Below are 15,165 nucleotides of genomic sequence, written 5' to 3'. Positions count from 1 at the left end.
CGTGGGGTCCTGGATTGCGAGAGGACCCCACCGGTGCACAATGGCTGGGGAGGGACCACGTGAGGGCATGTCTGGCCCATCTCGCTCATCAGCCTGATCAGCCTGACCCCAGCAGCAAGCTAACCTACCTGTTGGAGCATCTGCCCCCTGGTGGTCAGTGCACATTATAGCGAGCGGTTGAGCAGCATTAGCATATTATGCTTTGATTGGTGGTTCGGTTGTTCTGCCATTCAGTCTATTTGCATAATACCCTTTTATTATATAGGATAATATATATATTTAAAATATTTCAACCTGGTGCTTTCATCTTCCTCAATCTTTGGGGGTGAGGGGGTCAAGGGAAAGCCATTTTCTGTGTTTGGTAGGAAACTAACTGAAAAACACTGGTAATTATGACACATTTTGCCTCTGTCCAGTTATGCTGGATTAATGTGCTTGGGGTGGAGGCATCACTGACTAGCATAGGAATCTTTGCAAAGGATGTGCACTGAGGCACTCAACAAGCAAATGACTCTGTTGCTGAAAGAAGTATCATCTATGACACAACTACTGCAGTTTAGTGTTTTTCTTCCTGTTTTTTTCCAGGTCATTTTATGAAGAGCTTTGAGGTTTGAAAGCCACAGTATGGTTGCATTTTGAGGATTTTGCCCCTTTCCTGTAGCCATGGAGGCAGGGCAGTATATCAGTCCCCAGGATTTTCCTATAACCTTTGTCAGGGCAATAACCAGAGGGGGAACTGGCTTAATTTGTTTTGTGTCCTACTGGACCAAAAGATATCATTTTTTGGATAAGTGTGTCACGGTTTAGTGCTGTGTGACAGATGGAAAAATCCTATGTAGGGCATGGAGGAAGGACTCTGAGGGGCCCTCTGGCAAGGCAGGCTGATATGAACCCATCTCGCCTGGTGGTAAATCATTCATGTGCACTTCCTGAAAAGAACCGTCCAGTTTCAATATCTACCTAGATTGTGAAATCGGAGAGTTCACCATTGCGGATGAGAGATTCCTTGCAGCAGCGGATGGAAGTGGCTGGGTCAACGCAGAGACCTTTTCACCCCAGGTGCCTTACATCTGAGAACACTAGATTAGCTCTCCGCGCGTGGTCACAAGGGTTAGAATCCCGAGCGTGCGGCACCCGGGCTAGGTCCCGCGGGTTTCACAGGGTCTGGGAGACCGGGGGTGGGTGAGCTTTTGGTGACCACCTGACAGCTCCAGCCCGCGATCTGCGTATGCCACCGTCCACCCAGGCAAACTCGCGCGTGGCTGTCTGGGCCCTGCCCAGTCTGCCCTTCCACCCGTTTCCCCCACGTTCTTCCCCTCACTCCTGCCCGCCCTGTAGTCACATAACGGGATCCTTGTTCCCTCTCTTTGCAGGATGCGCCCTTTTGGTCTCTCCGCATCCTCCTTACGGCCAACGATCGGTCCTGGGCATCCTCCGGGACTGACCCTGGAAACCATGTGGTCCCATTCTGCGCTTAGACCCACACACCGCGGGCAAGGCAGGCCCCACCCTGCCCTGGACTTGCTGGCCAGACCAAGGGTCAGACAGCGCAGCCTTATTGTCCTGTCACTGGGGCTCAGGGAGGCTGGCCTTGGGGCGGGAGCGCGAAGGATGCCCGGGCTTCCGGCTCGCCTAGCTGCCGCTGCGCCAATCCCTGTCCACGGCTACCCGAGGCGCGCCCGGGGCCAGAGAGATGCGCTCCCTCTGAGGGCATTCCGGCCTGGGCGGGAACCGAGTCCAGCCGGCAGGGCTCCCTGGGACCCCCAAGGAGGGGCCACGAGCCCCGCCCCTCCGGGGCCACAGGGTCACGTGGTCCGCCGCTCCCCCGAGGGCGGGTCACGTGACGCTAGCGCGCCGTTGCCCAGGCAGCCGCTGCGGCGGCCGGCGGGGGCGGGACAGCCGGCGAGGCGGGGCGGAGGGGGACCCCGCGGGACCGGCGGAAGGAGGCAGGGGCCGCGCTCTGCGCCCGGGCCAGGCCACGGGGCCACAGGGCCACAGGGTTAAGCCGGAGCCAAACCGGAGCCGAGCCGGGCAAGGCGAGCAGAGCAGCTCGGTGAGTGCGCGTCGCTGGGGGTCTGGAGGAGGTAGCTGGGTCCTCGCCCGTCCGCGGGACCGGAATTGCACCAGGGGAGGGACGGGCTTTCTCCTGGGCGGGCTCGGAATGGGGTGGGGTGGCGGCCAGGTGACCCTAATTCCGCGGATCCCCGGGCGGGTTGCGGCGCCGAAAGGACGGGGAAGTCGGGGGCGCGGGCCGAGCCCGGTCTTGCGGCGTCTGGGGATTCCCTGGGGGAAGGACGGAGATGCAGATGGACTCTTCCGGGAGACCCCTGTGGGGACTGCTGGGCCTCCGTCCCCCACAGGTGTGACAGAGACAGAGAGAATGAGAAACAGGTTTCTCTGCGGGCACTCACCATTGCTCACGCCCCAGATGCTTAAAGGAAGTTAAGATGGGCAAACCCCAAACCCACCCCCTGGGTGTGTTTCAAACAGGCCTGCCAAGGAGGGTAGCTAATGTAGAGAGAGTCCCAGTTAGTGTACCAAACCTCCTTTTCTGACTTCCCTTATATAGAAATAAAAACCCTCCCAGGTTCCACCAGGAGAGCATCCTTTGGAGCCCCTGACACCTGACTGAAGTGTCGGGCTCCATCTTGCCCCACCCTACCCCCTGCCCCAGTTGAGTGTGAGGACCAGACTCTGCCCGCCCCCCCTCGGGCCCGGGACACCTGGTGTAAGGGAGGACAGTGGGGCTGGCAGGGGATAGGATGGATTTGAATCAGGTCTGGCTGCTCCCTTTGCAGGAAGCGGCTTCACTATCTTTAGGACCCAGGCTCCAAGCAGACAGCCCTTCCTTCCCACCCCTGCCACTCTGAGGATGGTCATAGGGCTGCTGGGGCTGCCCTGACCACTCCCAGGAGGCCACCGTCTCCACTCTGGAACTTGAGCCCAGCCCCTGCTCACGGATGGCCCCAGAACTTCCCTCTTCTTCACCCCGTACTTACCTCTGTGTTTTGGAGGTTACCAGGCCCTCCTGCCATTTCATTGGCACACAGATCAGGCTGATACTAGATTGTTTCCCTGATTGGCTTCTTCCATGACCCATACTGTGCCCTGCCAGAGAAAGCCCAGCAGTCACACTGCCTGGGCTGCCCTGAGCTCCAGTACTCCCTGCATCCTGCCCCTCCCCCATTTCCTTGACACACACCCCCGCCCCCACTCTGCAGCCAGTCTTCCTGCCTTGTTCCCTGCCTCTCAGAGCCCATGTGGGTAGCATTTTGTCTTTGAGGGAGAGTCCCTCTTTGCCAATATTGCCTTCACTACCTATGTCCTTACCCCCATCCTTGCTCCCTAGAAGGGACCTTCTCCCTGCCCAAAGCTGAGGCAGCCAGCACCCCCTCTGCTTCCTAGGCCCTCTCACCCGCTCCACTAAAGCATTTAGCTCATCGAATGAGAATTACCCGTTATCTTGTTCCCCACTGGGCACAGGAACTCACAGGGTTCTTGCCTTTTTCATCTTTGATGCCTAAATACCAAATGCTGTCTTACTTTAGGGCCCAGTAAACATCTCTGTGATGCAGGATGTTGGATGGAGAGACGGCTACTCTGAGGAGGGCAAAGGTTGTGCCTTCTACCCTTCCACATCAGTACACTGTCTTTATCATACCTTTAGGCCCACTTCTGTTACATGTAGAAAAATGAAAGAAAAAGTGCATTTCCAAATGATGCCATCCTAAATTATTTGGAGCTAGCCAAGGGATAGGTTAGTAAGCAACATTCCTCTGAACTCTCCCCCAGGGAAGGGACCTTCCAGTTATTAAAGTGCTTGAAAGTAGTGCTGCTGGCTGCAGGCAGACGTGGGCAAGGGGGCCTCGATGCTTCCAAGTAGGCATTCCTAGTAATTGACATCTCTGGCAGGAATAGAAGAGCACAGAACTGTTCCCCAGGGTCCTATTGGCCAGTAAAAGCTGGTCTCCATAGCCTGGTAGTGAACAAAGAGGAAGGCAGCCCAAAACAGACTCTTCCAACTTCCAGGACCTTCCCATGGAACCCTTTTAGAGATTGGCATGGATGGATCAGGTTTGGGGCATTTTCTCAGTTGCTGACACTTGGTAAACACCCCTGACTCCCCCAACCCCCATCCCCAGCCATGCTCCCTGGGATCCAGAAACCCTTATCTGTTTGTAATCGCCTTAAGTAGGCTTTTCTGAGGTCTATCAGGGCCTAAATGTCCAAGTTAATATCTGATGCTAACTGAGCTGTGAGGTGCCTGTGCCCTTGAAACTTGCCCTGCAGATTAATTAGAGCTGATCCCAGCATGCTGCCAAACGGGCCAGCCCCTTGGACCATAGGAGACCACCAATCCCTATTGGGATTAGTGGAGATTTGGGTTTAAATTCACAAATCTTGACAGATCAGTCCTTCTGATCTTCATTCTGTGCTATTGTCACACCAGATTTCTTCCTGGGATAACTCCAGAGGTCTCCATTCTCCATCCTATATAATAAAAGGCTAATATGCAAATTGTCCCCTCCACTGGGAGTTCGACAGGGAGTTCAACCGGGAGCTCCACCACGGGGCGGGGCCCCCACCCGTGCACGAATTCGTGCACTGGGCCTCTAGTTTCTTTATAAAACCCTAGAGGCCCAGTGCATGAATTCATGCACGGGTGGGTCCAGCCGGCCCAGCCCCAATCAGGGTGGATAGGGCTGGGCCTGTCAGGAGGAAGAGATGGCGGGAGGTTGGCTGGCCGGCCCGCCCTGATTGGGGCCAATCAGGGCCAGGCTGGCTGGGTGGAGGGGCTGCCCCTGAGTGGGGTTGAGGGACCGATTGGGGGCGTGGCCAGCCATGGGGAGGAGCGGTGGGCCGGCCGTCCCCGCCCCCAAATGGGGGCCAGCAGTCTAGGAGAGAGACCATGGGTGGTTGGCTGGCGGGCCCTGCCCCTAATCGGGTGAGGGGGCCGATCTGGGGTGGGGCCAGGTAGGGGGAGGGGCTGCAGGAGGTTGGCCAGCTGCCCAGCTCCCTATTGTGGGGGTGGTGATCAGGGGTGGGCCAGGAAGGGGAAGGGGCTGCAGGCTGATCAGGGTGGTGGGGGCCCATCAGGGGCGGGGCCAACCAGGGGGAGGGGCTGCAGGAGGTTGGGTGGCCAGCCCTGCCCCCTGTTCTGGTGAGGGCTGCGATCAGGGGTGGGGCTGCCAGGGGGAGGAGCTGTAGGAGGTTGGCCAGTGGCCCCACCTCCTATTGGGGTGGGGGGTATGATCAGGGCCGGCTGGGGGGCGGGGCTTTGGGCCTATCATGGTGGGGTGGGCCGGTTGGGGGCGGGGCTGGCCAAGGGGAAGGTGGTGGGGTGTTTGGCCTGCCAGCCCCACCCTGGGAGAGTCCGGTAGTAGCGGTAGTGGGCAGTCCTTACTAAAGGATACTTTTGAGAACAGTAACTGGGAAGAATGGGAAAAGAGCACGTTTGAGCAGAGGAATAAGTAAAGCTGCAATGCTGGCCAGGGATCAGCCTCAGCAAACCACATAGAGAGCTCTTGGGTCAGTGGGGAAAAAAGAGACATATGTACCTGATCGGCTGGTTCGCTGGCCACAGTGGGCGTCATAGCGACCGGTTGTTAGGGTGTTACTGTCGCTGGCTTTATATATATATTAAATCCAACTGAATATATATATTCAGTCAGCCCCCCGCAGGAGGGTTTATAAAAAAAGAAAAAGAAAATTTAAGTTGGATTTATAGCAGCTGCTTGGAAAAGTGTATTTCACGTTGACACCTGGATATTGAAAAGCAGTTGAGTCTACAGGTCCTGTATCTTGTTCAAGAGCCCTGTAGGGTGGGGATGTCCTCATTTGAAGATGATGGAGGTCAGCAAGGTCAGGTGTCATGTTCAACATCACACAGTTGGGTCAAATCCAGACTTGGTAACTTGAGGTCCTAGGATATTTCTAAATGCTACAGCTCCTTACTCCCTAAAGATTGGTGCAACTTGGAGGATGTTGTTAGGTGCTCTTGGCCAACCTTGGAATTCCATTCACCCAGAGCCACACTCAACTGGAACCCTTCCGAGCTCGGGATGGCGGGAACAATGTTGAACACTGTGGTGCTTCTTGGAAATGCACTCCTGAGCCTCCTCTCCTATAAATGGTCCACATGTGGGGACTGCATTAGGACCAGGGCCCCCCCCCTCACACACCACTGGCCCCATGGCGCTGGTGTGGGGTGTAGACAGGGGCCCCAGAGAAGGTAAACTGGGTTTTCCAGGCCCCAGGAACCCTGTGGGATACCTGAGTGTGTCTCTCTTTTGCCCCCAGCCTGGCTCCCATGATGAGTGCTGAGCTCAATGTGCCTGTGGACCCCTCCACCCCCGCCTGCCCTGAGCCTGGCCACAAGGGCATGGATTACCGGGACTGGGTCCGCCGCAGCTACCTAGAGCTGGTCACCTCCAACCACCACTCCGTGCAAGCCCTCTCCTGGAGGAAGCTCTACCTGAGCAGGGCCAAACTGAAAGCCTCCAGCCGCACCTCTGCTCTCCTCTCAGGCTTTGCCATGGTGAGTGCAAACACTTGGTGGGAACATAGCTTGCAAAATGGGCTCTGGCACTCCCACTGGGCCCTACTGGTAGCCAGGATGGACCATTAGGAAATTTCCCCATATCCCATCCGCCAAGGTGACTGTGACTGCTCTGTCAACCAGAGGGGCTGCTGGGGCATAAAGGGGAGTTCCCAAGCCTCAGAGCCCACAGAAAGAGCCACTCTCACATTCACATAGAAGTATTTGCCTGGCAAGGAAGTTAGGGTGGTAATTAAAATAGCTTTAGAATACAGATTTCCTGGAGAAAAGTACCCACATCTGCCCATCTCAGGGTCCACTCAAGAGTTTGGAAATCTCAAGGACGTGGGCAGGAGCTGTGGATTGATTTGGGTTTATGCAGTGTAGCCCAATTGCGGTGCAGATGCCCCCAAATGTGGCCTCCAGGGTGACTAATCAGAGCCTCTGGCCTCACTCCCAGCTGCCCACCTGTGGCTTTCCTTCTGAGTCATCCCCAAGACAAGCGAGGACAAGAGTCCACCTCAGGCAAAACTGAGGGCACTGTTGACTCCAAAGCCTCAACCCACATCCCTTTAGGGAATTGTCCTGAGGATGCAGGTGTCAGGAGTCAGACTGCTGGGGCTGTGGCAACCTTTCTCTGTTGTATGTTCAGAGGTCCTATTGGGCTGGAAGCAGGGGATTTATTTTTTATGTAAAGACAGTTGTTGTTTTTCTGTAGTCCAGAGCCTCATTTGTCAAATTGGTAGTGCAGAAAATAAAGAGCTGTCAGAGTGAGCCACTGTGGTCATTCCTCTGACAAGGGCATGCTTGGTCATCAGTAGGGCCACCTTTGGAAAAATGACACCCTACACAGTCAGGGCATGACTTCATACAGGGTGAGGCAGAGGTCACCAAACTGAGAGGCAGTAAATTTGGGTTTAGGTCTACTTTAAAGCAAAGGCTTATTTAGGTCTTGTGTTTTTGTTTTCTTAAACATAATTACAAAAGTGTGCAATTACATGGTGCACAACTTTGGCTCATAGTGATTTTCTTCCTGTGGTTTCCATCACATTAAAAAGACAAAATTTTGCCCAGCCACTGTAGCTCAGTGATTGAGCCTTGACCCATGAACCAGGTCACGGCACGATCAGGTCAGGGCACGATCCCCAGTAGGGGGAGTACAGGAGGCAACCAATCATTGCTTCTCTCTCACCATGGATGGTTTTGGTTTTTTTTTTAAAAAATATATTTTTTATTGATTTCAGAGAGGAAGGGAAAGGAGAGAAAGAGAAACATCAATGATGAGGGAGAATCATTGATCAGCTGACTCCTGCATGCCCCATACTGGGGATTGAACCTGCAACCCGGGCATGTGCCCTTGACCGGAATCAAACCCGAGACCTTTCAGTCCGCAGGTCGACACTCTAGCCACTGAACCAAACCAGCTAGGGCTCATTATTGATGTTTCTATCCCTCTCCCTTCCGCTCTCTGAATTCAATTTTTTTAAAAAAATTTTTTAAAAAGACAGAATTTTCTCAAGCTTAATTTTAAGGAATGTGTGTGAGAAGTTTAAACATCACTATTAAAATTAGAACTTGTTTTCTACCCCACAGAAGAAATACAGTATTGCATTACATTTTGCTCACCTATACTTATTTAACTTTGGGAAATGAACTCTGGGAAGTATTGCATGACATAATGCAGAGAGACAGTTTCCTTTCTGTGTGGGGCTTGGGTCTGGGAAATTACTTCCTGTCTGCAGCTGTCTTTTTAGACCCTGGCCTTCCAAACATTTGGATTTCCAAACTTAGGGCAGCTTTCCTGTTTTCCAGCCAACAAAATGCTCATCCAAGTTGAAGGCTTTAAAACCACTCATTCAGAATTTGAAAACTAGCCCTTGAGTAAGTTATCAAACAGAGTGACTTCTGGAGGAGGAGTTTGAGATGCACTGGCAGCCTTCAAAGGTATGAAGTGGTCTCAGGATGAGAATAGTGGGCCCCAGAGTGCTCTCATTAGCTTGGCAACGGCGGTCATACTTCCCAGTAGTAATTCATTCTTCAGCGTTTATGGAGTATCTACTGTGCACCAGCAAGTGCTTCGTTAAGCAGCCTGGGGATACATTATAGAAGCCACACAGTACCCTTGCCTTCTCTTCTAGAAGGTCCCTCTCAGGGAGGCTGCCCCAGCCTAACATGCACTGAGATTCCGCCATAGCAGTGAAACAGCATGGAGCCAAGTCAAGGGCAGATTAAAGACCAGTAAATCAGATAACCATTCAGACTGTGGTGCAGCTTGGGAGAAAGAAGTGACCAATGCAGATCCTCAGATAGCATTTTGGCATGGCCAAATAAGGGCAGGGACATGGACAAATGAAAACAGGCAGTTTGCTAGGTGGAGTCCCCTCTTTATACCATGTATTCCCTAATTAGAATTGCAAAACAATAAGTACTTATGCCCAACCTTAAGCTTATCTCTTCATGTTTATTCTTCTAACAGAGAACCAGTGATCTGAAACCTCTTTACATAAACAAAATGAAAAATGGCCTTTTGGCTTTTTCTCCTCTTGAGGCAGAATACAACTGCTTCCTTGTAGGCCTTTTAATCATCTGTTTCTTATCTCGGTGCCCTCTGTGGTTTACAACATCCTTTTGTTGGGCCAGAGCCTACCCAGGCCACAGGGGCACTGAGAAAAGACCACCTTCAACTTCTGTCATGGGCTACTATCTTTTTGGAGCAATATTTATTGCTGGGTTTCTGTTCGGGTATGGTCCACTAGGACTGTTGTATCTTCTTTTTAACTACCAAACGTTCCCTCTCCACTGCGGAGATGAGGTGCTCACTCTAAGAGGTGGTAGTTTCTAGAAGTTGTGACATCCTTCTTGTTAATTTAACATATATATGTTATTGATTTCAGGGAGGGAGAGGGAAAGATAGAAACATCCAAGATGAGAAAGAATCATTGATCAGCTGCCGCTTGTACACCCCCTATTGGGGATTGAGCCCATAACCTGGGTATGGGTCCTGACCGAGAATTGAATTGTGACCTCCTAGTTCATAGGTCGGTGCTCAACCACTGAGCCACACCAGCTGGGCTCTTGTTAATTTTTAAAAACAGGGATGACTCAGATCTAGGAGGCAAACACAGTGGGTGGAAAAACCTTCCTCTGGCTTCTCTCTTACTGCCCCACCCCAACCCCTTCCTGGTTTGATTTCTTACTTTCGGGTACTTGGGAGAAGGCCCTTGGTGAGCCCCAGAGCCCTTACTGGGCCTGGACTAAACCCTCCACTGGGGAGGTCCACAGTGCTGCGTGCTGGGATGGTGGGGTGGTAGGGTGCTGGGCCTCAGAGGCAGCTATTCTGAAAGGATGGGGTCTGACCTGGCAGGGGCAGAGGCAGGAGTGTTGCTCAGTCTGTAGTTTGAAAGCCATGTAGAGCCTGGGGTGAGCATGTACTACCTCAGTGGTCGGCAAACTCATTAGTCAACAGAGCCAAATATCAATAGTACAACGATTGAAATTTCTTTTGAGAGCCAAATTTTTTAAACTTAAACTTCTTCTAACGCCACTTCTTCAAAATAGACTCGCCCAGGCCGTGGTATTTTTGTGGAAGAGCCACACTCAAGGGGCCAAAGAGCCGCATGTGGCTCGCGAGCCACGGTTTACCGACCACTGTACTACCTAAGTGGCTATAAGCATTCTGTGCTACAGAGATAAGCTGGGCTTCTTCTGGTTCCCTCTGTGTCTGTTTTTTTCCCTTTCATTTAAAAAATAATTTTTATCATTTATTACATGTACATAGTTTAGAAATTAAATACAGTTGACCCTTGAACATGGGTTTGAACTGCACAAGTGCACTTATACATGGTGGGTGCGCCCAACACTCCCATGCTGCTCAAGGGCCAGCTGTACTGTCGACTTACAACAATCCCAGCAGACCCACCCGTATTCTCCACTCCCAGAGGCAGCCTCTCGCAGCTTTCTGTCTTCATGGTTCCAAATGACATTTGGAGACTGCTGTTTCTTTATCCATTTTGGACGTTACCCATTGGCATCCTGTGCCTGTGGATGATGATTCAGCTCACTCTTCCCAGCCCACCCTCCTTCCCACAGCTGCCCCTCCTCGCTTGGCCCTTGGGTCCTGGCCGTTAGATATGTATGCAGTTTCTCTCTCTGGCTTTTGGTGTCAGCTGAGAGATGCACCCTGTGGTCTGTGTGAGGCTGTCTGGGTTTGTAGCTCTGAGTCTGGGCACCACCAGGAACCTCTGTTCTTACTTTTTTTTAAATCTTTTAAAAGGTCCATTTTTATTTTTAAAACAACAGGGTTTTTTTGCAGCTAAGCCACACTGCAGCCTGGCTCTGATCTCAATAGCAAAGCCACATGTTCCCAGGGAAGTGTGGCCTCTGCCCTGGCTCACAGCTTGGCACCTCAGATACACCGTACGTTCCATGTCTGGGAAGGCACCTGGACGGTGACTTGCACCGCTTGGTGCTTCTTTAGTCTCTTCTGTACTTTAGACTTTTTCTCAGTGAGATCTTCTTTAGCTAATCAGAAAAAAAGGCAAATTCAAAACAGCTGAGCAGCAAAGAGGGTGTCCTGTGCTCTGCAAGGGCCTGGCAGGTGCTTGCCCAGCCCAGCAGCATCCGCTCTGCCTTGCAGGTGGCCATGGTGGAGGTGCAGCTGGAGACGCAGTACCAGTACCCACCGCCCCTGCTCATCGCCTTCAGTGCCTGCACCACGGTGCTGGTGGCCGTGCATCTCTTTGCCCTGCTCATCAGCACGTGCATCCTGCCCAACGTGGAGGCCGTGAGCAACATCCACAACCTCAACTCCATCAGCGAGTCGCCGCATGAGCGTATGCACCCCTACATTGAGCTGGCCTGGGGCTTCTCCACCGTACTCGGCATCCTGCTCTTCCTGGCCGAGGTCGTGCTGCTCTGCTGGATCAAGTTCCTGCCTGTGGATGCACGCCATCAGCCGGGCCCTGCACCCGGCCCCGGTGGCCACACAGGCTGGCAGGCCGCCCTCGTGTCCACCATCATCATGGTGCCCGTGGGTCTCATCTTCGTGGTCTTCACCATCCACTTCTACCGCTCGCTGGTGCGCCACAAGACCGAGCGGCACAACCGCGAGATCGAGGAGCTGCACAAGCTCAAGGTGCAGCTGGATGGGCATGAGCGCAGCCTGCAGGTCGTGTAAGGGCGCGACTCCCCTGGGGGCTGGGAGCCAGCAGAAACAGCCTGCTTTTGAGGGAATTTTAAAAACGTAAATTGCCACGAGGCTGCCTAGACACTGCCAGATAGTTCAACACCAAAGTTTTACTCCTGTCTTAATGCCGTAAAACCTGGCTCATTTCCCCTCAGAAAATGGAAATCCTTAAACGAGAGACTGATTCTGTTGCTAAGCCCTTAGGGCAAAGAAAGGCTGAGTCCTTGGCCCTGGGGACTCAGGCAGGGCTCCAGCACTGTGGCCCTCCCAGAGATGTGGAAGGAGTGGCCAGCAGAGCAGGGAGCCTGGCGGAGGCCCGGAGGGAGTCAGGGTAGGTAGGGCTGGGAGTTCAGAGGATTGCCCATGACTCCTCAGGTGCACTGCCTGGCAGCCGGGTGGCACATTTGATAGTACCAGCCTGCTGTGATTAGGTGGGAATTGTGGCAATTAGATGGGCACAGGATTACTGCTGGGCCTGGTGCTTCCCTCCCCTGCTCTGCAGGGGGTTGGGTGGCCTGGCTTGAGGGCAAGGCAGGAGCCTGGGGCACATGTCAGCCCAGCAGGTATGGGTACTCCAGGAGGAGGCAGACTTGTCAGGGCCCGGGGGAGACTTCCACGAGTGGAGGCCTGGCAGAGTTGGGGAGGCATGCCTGGGGGCAGCCTACTTGAGGAGGCTGTTAACTAAGGGGCACTCCAAAGCACACTGGGCTCGTTCTTTCTTCCCAGCCGGCCTGGAGGCCTGGCCACACTGACCCAGCAAGGCTACCAGGTTGGGAAGAGCCCGCAGTCCAGAGGCCCACATCTCTTGGCCACAGAATGCCCTCTGAGCCTGATCCTCCGCGCTCTGGTCCCAGAAGGCCAGGGGCATTTGCTCAGGTGGCAGAGCCTGCCCATCTCCCTGCTGCCCATGGTGCCTGGCAGCAGAGGGGCAGCTTGGGGGACTTCCTGTCTGGACAAGGCTGTTGGCCTGGTCTGGTCGAGGGGTGGTAGCACCAAGGGTCAGCCCTGGCCAAATGTGGGTCTTGCTCAAGAGATGGAACAAATGCAGAGAATGCACAACCCCACATATGCTTCCCCCTGGGCCCCCAGGCCTCTCAGCCACAGCCGGCGCGTTTACTGCCGTGCGCAGCGTGGGATCTGGTTGCCCTAGCTCGTGTTCTTTGGCTGTTCACATACAGGCTACAGCTCAGCTTACGTGTGAGCATGCTATACCCCAAGCTGCTTCTAAAAACCACCTTTACCACATTGGCTGGCAGCCACCTGGAGAAGGAGGCCATTTCCTCATTGGACTTCATGCTCTGATGGCATTTCTATCAACAGCCTAATATCTCTGTGGGATCTGGGTGGCCTGGCTGAAGTTTCTGGGAATGTGACCTATTGGTGAGAACATAAACCTCAACCTGTAATTCTGAAATGCTGACTGGTGACACTTACGGGGGCCTGGACATGGTGTCCCTCCAGGCCAGAGAAGTGCCTGGCGTCTTCTAAAGGGCGTGTCCCTTGTACCTTCTGCAGACATCTGTCATGACTTGCTTGCTCTCTAGTGCATGTTTCCCCTTTCCCACAGCCTCGTTGAAAAGGCTTAATTGGTTTAATGTGTTTGCTTTGCAAAAGAATGTCCGCATCACTGCAAGACAGCCACTTAGTGACCTGGCGGTGACAAAACTAGCCTGCTCTTCCTCAGCTGGGAGCAGGCAGCAAGCTCTTACTCTGGCCTGAGCCTTTTGAGGGGTCGTGCTGAGCTTACTCCTGCTGCCACTTTCCTGGGCCATTTGGTACCACTGCCCCAAGTGTGCCAGGTCCACAGAGTCCCACGTTCCCCAGACTAGAAAGCACACCCCAGTGCCAGGGGTGGCCCATTATGCCTGATCCATGGGCAGAGCTTTTGGCCTGACCGCAACAAGGTCAGATACGAGGTGCGCATTGACAGTGCCACATGAATAGGAAAGGCGCCACGTACCACGTTAAAACAGTGGGAGAGTAACGTTCCTGTAATTTCCTGTTCTCATCCAGAGTGCTTTCCCAGCTCCAGCCTTTCTAGAGACACGAGGCAAAGAATTTCTGTGGGAACAGAGATGAGAGTGAGTCTGGGGACTGGTGATGGGCGGGGAGGGGGGAAGGACAACCTCAGGGTAGCCGAGGAGCTTGTCTGGAGATGGAGGATAAGCTGCTCATTGAGCTGCGGGAACAACTCTGCAGGGCGGTTTAGGGGAGGGGCTGGCAAATTACAGGCTAGAAATTCGGATTCCGGAGGTTTAACGAGATTGTGGACTGTTCCAGTACAGGCCTCTCCTTGGTGAGGCGCCATGGGCCGCCCCGGGGCCAGCGTGGGCTTGCCCTATTTCCCTCTGAGCAGAGCCTTCCTGGTGCTCATAAAACAAATGCCTGCAAATACTTGAGGCCCGTTCCAAAGTGGAACACAGTCTCCATTTAGTACCTGACCAGAAGTATCAAAACTGAAGTGTTTCTATTTCAGAAACTGGGGGCAGAACACATTTTAGTGTCTTCTAGGAAGGTCTGTGGAGGATAAAGTCATAGAAGCCTGAGCGGACGGGGTTCATCTGTAGTCCTTATCTGTCTTGTGCTGATTAGTTCATTATGCATGACACTGTGTAGGTCATGTACGGTGTACAGACCACAGTCCTGGATATGGATTTTTAAAAGTTGCCCTGGATTGAACTGAATAAACAAGCTATACACTGCTCTTTCTGTTCTGGGTGGAATGCCATGATAGCTGCTGGTCCTTCCCTGGTGTCTGCTGCATCCTGGATCCTTAAGCCCCTCCTGCCTCCTCCTATTTGGTGATCACCGGCCAGTGTCTTAACAGGCTTCCCAGGTCAGAGACTTCTCTGGAATAGACAGGGGACTTGGGTGTTTCTCTTCCCTTTCCAGAAACACCGCAGGGGGCAGCCCCAAGTACAGCTGAGTGCCAGCAGAGCCATCTGGACAGGGTCAGCTTGAAGTCCTCCAGGAGAAGAGCCACTGAAGCGCTAGTCCCTCTGGGCTTTCTCCAACCCCAGGAACCTGTGGCTCTGGGCCGAGGCAGGTGTCCAGCTGGGCAGCAGTAATGCAGAGCCCTCCCTTGGCCTGGTGGCAGGTGGCATTCACGAGGAAGCTCCCAGATTTTCTGTTTTGTAATAGTTGCCCAATGAGGTAGATGCTCTAGGAAAGAATTTCTGTCCATTATTAATTTTCTGGCAGTTTAAGCCAGACAGTCCTAGGAATTAGGTGTGCAAAGCCTATATGGAAAGTTCTGCCAATACAGGGGGCCAGACTGCCTCTGCAGCCCAGAGGAAGGACTCCTCAGGCCCCGAGGCACCAAAGGCCTGAGCTCAGGACAGAGCTCAGGGCCAGCAAACTGACTGTAGACATTTCCCCAGCAAGCCCGTGGCCAGGCCCACTTACCATTCAGCTGATCTGCTGAGAGAAGACTCATTCCTGA

General features: G+C 53.5%; 1 protein-coding gene across 1 annotated transcript; it reads left to right on the top strand.

The window, feature by feature from the left end:
• The first annotated feature begins 1,896 nt into the window (after positions 1–1,896).
• ORAI2 (ORAI calcium release-activated calcium modulator 2) lies at positions 1,897–14,560 on the top strand. Its single transcript, XM_079786577.1, has 3 exons — positions 1,897–2,053; positions 6,301–6,538; positions 11,175–14,560. The coding sequence occupies exons 2-3, from the start codon at positions 6,311–6,313 to the stop codon at positions 11,712–11,714; spliced, it is 768 nt and encodes a 255-aa protein (XP_079642703.1). The 5' UTR covers positions 1,897–2,053; positions 6,301–6,310; the 3' UTR covers positions 11,715–14,560.
• The last annotated feature ends 605 nt before the right edge of the window (positions 14,561–15,165 follow it).

The sequence above is a fragment of the Cnephaeus nilssonii genome, assembly GCF_951640355.1.
Source record: "Cnephaeus nilssonii genome assembly, chromosome: 2".
In the NCBI taxonomy this organism is placed as follows: Eukaryota; Metazoa; Chordata; class Mammalia; order Chiroptera; family Vespertilionidae; genus Cnephaeus; species Cnephaeus nilssonii.
Note: the sequence above shows the minus strand (reverse complement) of the source record. Positions and strands in the feature narration are given on the sequence as shown.